At 37.5% G+C, this 9,751-nt stretch overlaps 1 protein-coding gene across 2 annotated transcripts in view; it reads right to left on the minus strand.

The window, feature by feature from the left end:
- The window catches only part of iqsec3b (IQ motif and Sec7 domain ArfGEF 3b), a 47,675-nt gene that overhangs the window by 31,192 nt on the left and 6,732 nt on the right, over positions 1–9,751 (minus strand). For both annotated transcript variants that reach the window (XM_024282066.2, XM_024282067.2), the window contains exons 2-3: positions 7,146–7,220; positions 682–799 (exon numbers count right to left, since the gene is read on the minus strand). In XM_024282066.2, coding sequence (XP_024137834.1) covers positions 682–799; positions 7,146–7,220 — 193 coding nt within the window. The remainder of the gene's footprint in view (positions 1–681; positions 800–7,145; positions 7,221–9,751) is intronic.

Raw genomic sequence — 9,751 nt, forward strand, 5'->3', positions numbered from 1 at the left:
CAATTTCAGCATCTTCAGCTATCAGCACTATCATTTTCAGCAGCCAAATTCAGCTTACATCATTCACACTAGCATTATTGCAGGCAATACTGCATATCTAGTTCATAATTATGTTAAAATGTACAGTTTTGAAGTTTTAAATATGTATCTTTAGTGTGTTCAATAAATGTTTATCCTTTGTGTGTTTTGTATTTTGGCCCCTCGTTAGATTCAGTTTCACATCCCTGCTGTAAGCAGATCTGCAGGATTTCTGGTGAGATTTCTCCTGAAATCTCACCATTTTCCTGTTTAATTTTTGCAGCAAAAGAGAACGACAATCACGCGAGTGGGAGGCTGGGGAAGAAGAAAACCTGAGGGGGGTGGGGATGGGGGTTCCGCCGTGAGCGCACACATCTTTACACAGTGCCGCTGCAGCAGAACTACCACAGAGCCGTCAACAGTTTGCTATGAGGAACGCATCTCCAGCCGCCACAAGGAGTTATTAGCAGTTACCATGACAACGTAGCATCTTTCCAGTTCCTGTCATTGTTGCACTTGTTATCCCGGGTGTTCTTTTCCATGTCAGCAGAGACAGAAATAGATCCAAATAGGAATCTGATTTGCCAAGTGATCGTAAGTGACTAGCGCTAAAGCAAACGGAGCAGCCGGCTCTTCACTTACAGTGCCTGGAAGTAGACGTACCTGTTTGTTTTTGTTCTCCAGGCTGATCTCGTATTCGCTGGGCCCTTCCCTCTTGATTCCCTCCACCTCCTTTCCTCCGCTAGAGGACGTCCTGTCCTCCAGGCTCAGCATCTGTCCGCTGTCACACAAATAAGAGCAGAAAGGTAATCACTTCTACCCCCAACTGCTGTTGTCAAAGGGGGGGGCTCAGCTCAATGCAGTGAGGAGAGGTTCATATAGGGGGCAGCACTCACACTGTGATGTGTGTCACTGAGGGGTCCAGATGGAGATGACTAACATCCTAAAGGACCGTATATAGTACGAGCTGCAGGAGAGCTCTGATTCCATCATTTCATTCCTAAGTTTGTTGAGCAAACATATTAAAATGTCTGCAAATCAAATAAAAAAAATTGACTTAATTAAAAAGCTATGTTTACCTCTTTTATATTTTTTAATTGCAGAATAAACAGATTACAGATCACTCCTTCAGATTATGTGGAGCAAGAAAAATATGTAAACATGCCACTAATACATTTTGGAAACAAATATTAGCATAAATCCTTATGTGTTAATCCGTTAACAAAAATGAAAAAAAAACACAGCTAGATCTTACTGAGCTGTCGCATTTTACTGGAACAAGAAATAGCGAGAGATCTCTGCTCAAAACATTGGAACAAAAAAATGCTCGAGTAGTTAGACTTTGCAAATTTCAGGAAATACACTGAGTTGAAAATTCTTTTTTTTCATTTATATATCCCAATTACACAACCCAGTTGTCTCAATGGGACACAACAGTCCAAAAACATAACATCCATCATAAAATTTAAACAATATCTTATTGCTAAACTAAACAGAATAGCTAAAGTGGGAATCCTTGACCTTTGACCCTCCTTCTCAATAAGGAAAACTCCTGTTTGTATTTTACTTTCTAGGCTATTTAAGATAATATAACCGAAAAAATGATTTTTATTGTATATAATATATTAAACTGATGTATAATCCATTATGATAAGAATGTATTATGTGAGACAGTTTTATCAGCAGACAAGACATTTCCATCCAATAAAAAGATCTGAAGAAGATTGTTAGAATCTTTTAAAAAATAAGAAATCCAGTACTTGTTATGGTCAAAAAAGTGCAGAAAAACAAACAGATGTGTCTATTTTAGACACCAAAGCCTGAATATGAGTTTTATTCTGTCAACCAGGTCTAATAGTTGTGATGCTTTAAAGCATTTTGTTTAGAGATTTAAGTCAAAAATGTTGTCAACATTTTTACAAGAAAAATAAATTGTGATGAATGATATAAATCAGGGGTGTAAAACATATGGCACGCGGGCCGTATCCGGCCCACCAAATGGTTTAATCTGGCCCAGTTGTTATGAGGATGTAAAAAAAAGCAAGTTTCTAGCCCATTCCTGTGGTTAGTTATGGTTCTTTAAGGAAATTACTGAAATGAACAATTCCGCCACTAGGGGGAGCAAAGGCAAAGCAAAACCAGGATGACAAGAGATCAAGAAATAAACAGGATATCTTTGCAAGAATGTGACACATCTGGGTAAAACAGAGTTGATTGTGTAAATTCTTTGTAAGCATCCACACTATAGTTATTCTGTTATCTTTCTTATTATTTATTTTTATTCTGTACGCTTTTTGCCACATAAATACGTAATCCTACTTTTAGCAATTCCTACAATCTTGGTATCAAAACGTTCAGCTTGTTAAGGAGATTTTGTTACGGATACTTTACGTTTTTTACGATTTTATGCAATTTGTGAAATTTTTCAGCCCCATTGAAATGACTGGGAATTTGTCAAATTCCTGCAATTTCTGGAATTGAAAACATTCAGCTTGTTTAGGAAATACATGCTTTTACTTTTGGTATTGTTAAACTTCACATACATTTTGAAATTTGACTCCTTTTTTTGTGATTTTACATCATTTTTGAGGGTTTTCTTTTTTTTTGTTCATACAATTCACCAAAATAATTGCGCACTTTGAAACCTACACAAAATTGGTATCAAAACATTCAGCATACTACAGATATCAATGCTACTGAGGTTTTTAAGGCTAATTTTGAGTTAAGCTAATATTTTAGCAACATGCTAGCTTTTTTTTTTTAATAATATGGCATCTACTGAGAATTTTTTGACTAATTCTGAGTTAAGCTAGTGTTATAACAACATGCTAGCTTTTTTTTGCTAATTTGGCATCTACTGAGGATTTGTTAGCTAATTTTGAGTTAAGCTAATATTTTAGCTTATATATTCTACTGAGATTTTTGAGGCTAATTTGGAGTTTAGCTAGTAATTTAAAGACTAAAGAGAGTTTATTGCCATTTGTACATGTTAAGGAACAAGTACATTGGAATTTTTCTTGGCTGTTCTCAAGTCAAGATTGTTACAAGAGGTACAAAGACAGCAAAAAAACAAACAAAAAGAAAAAAAAACACAATAACCATAAATAAAGAAAATACAATATAAATACATTTTAGACAGAAAATACATTTTAGCCACATTGCGATTTTTTCATAAAATGCTTCAAATTCTTTGTGCACTTTCTGTAAATTATGCAAGTTTGGTATCAAAACGTTTAGCATTTTCATGACATTATTCAGCAATTCAAATAAATTTCTCAAGCATCTTCAGCCTTCAGCTTAAGTAAAATATTCAGTCTGTATATATATACAGTATATATATATTTCTTTTTTTTATTTCCTTACATTTGTTTATTCCTTTTATATGCTAATGGTTGATGAAGTTGTTCAAATATGCTGACTATAATATTGTTTTGGTATGTGAATTTTGTATCATAATTTGTGTACTCTTGAATTACTACTCTCAATTACATCATTATTAGATAATTAATCTGAAAATAAATCAATTTTAGTGTTTAGGGTTTTTTTTTCACTTTCACTGTAATTAAAAGTAAAACAAAGATTAAACTGCCATCATCAATATCTTTAAACTGAAATTCAATCAGTGGTTCAGGAATGGATAACAATCATGATGTGGTGTTTAACAAACCCTCTGGTTAAATTGAGCTAACCAAACACTAGTTCATGTAATTATTTAAACAAATTTAGCCTACATTTAAAAGCACTAAGTTTCACACTTTCCCCTATACATCTTCAGGCTTCTTCCTGTCTTTAGCTGTGCAAGAAGTTTGAACGTTTCCTTTAATGTGTTGGTTTTCTTTAAATGTTGGGTTTCTGTGCTCTACTGGGAGAATCTGAACGCTCAAAGACACTCCAGTTCAAATTCATCCTAGCACATCGCACACGGAGATGTCTGCCAAACTAAAACTCCTGCGTGAAGCTGTTCAGATTTATACATTTTTCATTACATGCTTTGAGGCCGAATATGCTTCTTTTAATGGTTGCCAATTTTTGCACCACAATATATCTAACAATTAAGAAAAAAACGAGAAAAAAATAATGAAGAGTTGCTCTAAAAGTGCAGCATCTGAGAGTTATTTTGGCTGCTGCCGCCCCGACAACAGTCTACTCCTGATTCTGTTTGAAACTCTAAATGCGGATGTGTTTCCATGGCAATGACATAATTTGGATGAGGACTTCAGTGGCAATTATGATGAAGACTATAACTTCTGAGTGTGTCGTACAGACTAAAAACAAAGATTTTTTTTGACAACCTGTGTCATTGACACTATTGAATGCAAAGTAAGGCAACTGTTTTTAAAATAGTAATTTTATTAAACACAAAACTAATAAAAGTGGGAGCATTTCAAGCTTCTAACATCAAGGGAGGAATCTCCCAGTCTCGGTTCCAATCGTCTCCTGTAATCCCAGGCACAGATGGTACAATGTGCTATTACATGGCAGCATTATCAGAATTCTGTGAAAGCCATGTAAGGCTTAAGTAATTCTCTGGCAAGACACAGCGGATGTCCTTATCCTCTCAAGTTTTCCAGTAATCCACATTTTCCTCCAAGTGAAGCTTTCCTTTGCATCTCTGCTCAACTCAAAGCAGGAGAAGAGCAACGCTCAGCATCTTAAATGCAGGCCGTAGTGGATGAGTCCATGATCCCACCCAGGAGAGTTCATAATGGCTCGCCATTATGAGCGCGTGTTTGCTAGGACAACATTTTTCCCGGATACTTCTTACTCTAATATTTTTTTTTTTTAAACACGAAGAGAGGGCGAGGTAAAAGCGACCGGGGAGAGAATAAAAAGCCTGCTCATGGATAAATAATGAGCGCATCACTTAAGTTCCTCTTTGTTTTCTTCGATTGCTGTGAAATCCAGCGCACTGCCTCCCCAGCTGCACGGCGGAGAGACTTATCGCCAGACGAGATAAAGTTGGGAAATATAGGCTGAATGAGGCGGGAGAGTGAAACGAGAAAGAGGACTGAAGATAGCAACAGTGTTGGTGTGCGCATGCTGGAGGCTTTCTCTATCAAAAAGTCTATTAAAACACTGCCATGCCCCAGCGCAGCATCAGAATACATTAGAGTACATTAGAATACATTAGAGGATTTAAAAGCAAGAGTTGAGCTATTAATGCATCTGGACAGTAAAAGCCTGAGTAATGATATAAGCATTATATTTCTCTTTCTCACTTCCATGCTTCATGCCATATGGGGCGAATAAGCGTGCGCCCCTGCTCTGCTCTGCACTTCACGGCACAAAAGAGACGAACATCTGCCAGATAGTAGGGCTTAAAGTCCCCCAGAGACCTCCGGTGCTGTACACCCAGGAGAGAACCAATATTCTCCCACACAAATAGAAGTCAAGAGTAAAAGAAGAGACGGGTTAGGTTGCAGGCGGATCTCCTGGTTGTCCCTCGGGAGGGTGGTGTGCACCGACAGTGTGAGTGAAGGTAGACGGCAGGGAGACACAGCAGAGAGTTGCAACCTTCATATGGTGATAACGACGGTAACGAGCTGTCTCCAAATGCACTTGGGCGGAAGGATGACACGCAGCCATTAGCCTGTTCAATCAGGACCATGTGGGTGTAGAAGTTAAGTCATCGGATCAGAGGGAGACGAGGCATTTCAGATACACAGATGGTGATATTTGAAAAAAAAAGAAGAAAGATCTGCTTTGCGGGGATGGAGAGAAGAGGCGAGAAGACACGGTTTTCCCACAAACAGATAAATAATGAGCAGCAAGATGAAGAGGGGGAGAAAAAACAAACACTGCAAGGAAAGACTGGATTTGGAGGCGGGATTTCAAAAGAAGAGGGGCTGAAGGGCAAACGCTGATAAAATCATTGAGAAATCTGCTCCTAAATTCATGCAGCTCTGCCCAATCGATCATCCGACTCTCCACTGAGACCTTGTGTGTTGACTCTCCAAATGTACAATCTCACACGGCAAACAGACAATGGCGCCGCGCCGGAGCGGCCAGTTAAAGTGGTTAAAGTCCGTTCTGCCGTTGCAGTTGTAGAGGCAGCTGTTGCGTCATTTCGGGAGGTTTATGTGGGCACTTTGATTGTGGCAAAACCAGTTAATACGTCAGCCCTCAATGTCTGTTGGTGAAAGTCAGCCTCAATAGAGACAGAGGTGTGTTACAGGGCATTTCACCGTCAAATGGCTGCCAAAACTCACATTCAGAAGCAGCAGGAAAAGTTTGGCTGGTGATGGGATTTAGTCAAAGAAGTATGGAGAGAAAATAGACTCACCCTGATTTGTCCGTGTGTAACTCATAATGTGTGTGTAACTTTGGATTTGTGTGCGTAATTCTTGATTTGTGTGCGTAATTCTTGATTTGTGTGTAACTCTGGATTTGTATGTGCATAATTCTTGATTTTTTGCATGTGTAACTTTGGATTTGTGAGTGCATAATTCTTGATTTGTGGACAACTATGGATTGGTGCATGTGTAATTCTTGATTTGTGTGTAACTTTGGATTTATGTGTGCATATTGCTTGATTTGTGTGTGCGTAATGCTTGATTTGTGCGTAAGATTTCATTTGTGCATGTGTATCTTTGGATTTGTGCATAATTCTTGATTTGTGCGTAACTTTAGATTTGTGCTTGTGTAACTTTGCATTTTTGCATACGTAATTCTTGATTTGTAACACATACAATATATTTAATGCATAAGTATAAAAATTATGAAATTAGAAAAAAAAATCTGCACATGCACAGCTTGCACAAATCCACTTGCCCAAATACAAAGTTACGCACAAATCAAGAATTGTATATGCAAAAATTGGGTTGATACTATTTTCTCTCCATACAGACATAAAAATAGTCTCACCTCATGTTTTTGTGCGTAAATGTGGTTTTGTTTGTGCGTAACAAGTAATTCATTTTTAAAGATTTGTGCGTAATTTAGTTTCAAGGTGGTGTCATTTTAATTTGTGCGTGTGTAAATTGTTTTTGGATTTTTTTGAATTATACAATTTTTGTAAAAAATATTGTACGAGTGATAAATCAAGAATTACACACACAGATATCGGGGTAAGTCTGTGTTCTCTCCTTAAAGAAGCTGCAGTGAAACAGTGATTGTGGAGGACTCACCCGGACGAGCTGGTGGCGTCCGCTTCTGGGTGTTCGGGGGCTGGGCAGCAAAACTGGTGCAGCACGGTCTCACTCCTGCAAAAAAAAAGACACAGCAAAGAGTTGGTCAGCACCGATTTGAGACGTTCCTTTCTGTGTGTCGTGATATTACCATGCATTTTTTTCTTATCTCAGTTCAGTTGTCAATATTCCCCAAATGGACAGATGGTAATTCCAGCGATGCTTCCCCTTTCTTCAATTGGACTCTTTCATTTGTCTCTCATGCATTTTACATCGCCATTCATATTTAAGGCAGTTCTTCTGCTTGTCTTATGTAGAGCAAATTTTGAGTGAAAAAAGAGCCGACACATCACGTGTAAGCTGCTGCACACGGGGAAAAAAAAAACATTTTCTCTCTCCGTATGCTGGATCCCCTTCCCTACCAGAGACATAAAAGAGGATCATCAGCTCTCATGCTTGGGAGGTGTTCATCTGAGCCTTTGTCACATTCAAATTGCTCACAAAAAAGACAGCACAATGAAATTCTCCATTACGAGGTTGTCTTTTGACCTGACTGCAGCTTATTTTTATGAGACAGAATCACAGTGACAGGCAGCCAGAGTCAATGAAAGACTGAGAACGACAGTTCCGGCTATAAAAAGCTACAGTTTCCCGGTGACTTCCACAGATTTTTAAGATTTATTTTCCTTGTATCTGTAAGTCAGGATTTCTCACTTTTCGCAACGCTCCTAACACCTACACCTCCTCTCACACAGAAACACAAACATGGCTGAATTCGTTAATACATTTAGGTCCTTATCTCTCACTTGACAAAAACATTTGTCTTCTCTTAACACAATCCCTCCAGATAGAAGGCTTCACAAATCTCATGAACAACTCAAATTTGTTTTTTTAGCTCAGTCAAAAACAGGGTTCTTCTAACCTTACAAGTTAAGACTATTTTATTTATTTCTCAAAGTAAATTCCTTTCGGATAGGTTTGCAGAATTTTTAGAACACAAAGAAAAAGCAGTAATAGCCGGGATTTTCCTTCCAGATTACATGCAGCCTCACGAAAATGGTAAATTGGTTCTTTTGAAATGATGATCTCCACATTCAAACACAAATATGTCTTTTATAGAAGATAATTCATTCCAACTACTTATCGTTTCAGAAATAATAAAGGTCATTTTATAGCAGAAATCTGCTGTTACAGGATTTAACAAATGAATCCACAAACTGCTAAAGTTCTGTTTACACCAAAATATTTGGAGAAGGAGCGACAGATTTATCATACAAAGTCAGCTAATTTGAGTGACTTCTGTCAGGCTTTAAGTAGCAGTTTAAGGCTGAATATCTAAATCTAGATCTGCAGAACAGCTTAATCACTTCTAAGCTGAGGCATGCCCTTCACTCCACAAACTTTCATTCAAATCCATCCATTTCACCTTCTAAAGTACACACCAAAAAAAGAAACCTCACACGCACGGTAATCTTGATGGCAACATTTTTCAGAGAGATAAAAAAAGACTTCAGTGTCGGTGATTGATGGAAAACATATTTCAAGGGTTGGTTTGACATTTTGAAGAAAAAAAAAAAAAAGTAAAAGCTGACAGACGACAGAACAAATTGTTCCGTGATGTTGAGCTGCATTATTCTGTACGTCTAGAAATTGTTTATAGAGGAGCACTAATTTCAATTAATTTAAATTTTTTTGAGGGAAGGTAAAGGGTGGGTTGGGTTTTTATTTGAACTTCTGTGTCTTTGTTTTTAATTGTAAAGCGCTTCAAGCTGCAAAAGTGTGAGAAGCCCTTTTTTATGAATAAAGTTTGACTTAATTTGATTTATCTCTTAAAAGAGGCAGATAATATAAGTCTTCTTTCAGACCCCTTTTTATTTTATTTATTTTTTTCATGTTTGAATTTGAAACTTGAGGTTGCATTGCATCTTTTATTAAACAAAAATGAAAGTTCAAACAACATATGCTGAAAAAAAATGTACAAAAAGCTGGTTCTTGTTTTACGTGGCAAATTTTTTCGAGTTGTTTTTTTTTTAAATTTTTGCTCCATTTATATTGAAAGTCCTCTATTTTCCCATCATTATCAAACTGGATTTCAGGCCCTGAGACAGACTGGCGACCTGTCCAGGGTGGACCCCGCCTTCGCCCATCAGCAGCCGGGTTAGGCTCCAGCACCCCCGCGACCCCGAAAGGGAAGAAGCGGTCAAGAAGATGGATGGATGGATGGATATCAAACTGGATTTCTATTCATATTTTCTCTTCACATTTTTTTGGTGTCTCATTTTATCCTTTATTATGTTGTGTGTATGGTGATGGGGGGAGGGGGGGCTTTGCATGTGATTATAAAGATTGAACTTCTTTTTTACGTTATTTACGTTATTGCTCTTTGAATCTTATATAATGTTTTTAATGTGAAGCACTTTGAGTTAAAATCATTGGAAAAGTGTTCTATAAAAAACGATTGATTCGATTTGAAATGTTCATTTGAGTGATATTGTCAAATTCAATCTTCATGAGGCAGTTTTTGACTACCTTTTCAACTTCTTTTTCATTCATTAAGAAAGCCTTTGAGAACAATTTAAAAACGCTCCAGAACGGCACGTCTTTCA

Source organism: Oryzias melastigma, linkage group LG6, assembly GCF_002922805.2.
Source record: "Oryzias melastigma strain HK-1 linkage group LG6, ASM292280v2, whole genome shotgun sequence".
Lineage (NCBI taxonomy): Eukaryota > Metazoa > Chordata > Actinopteri > Beloniformes > Adrianichthyidae > Oryzias > Oryzias melastigma.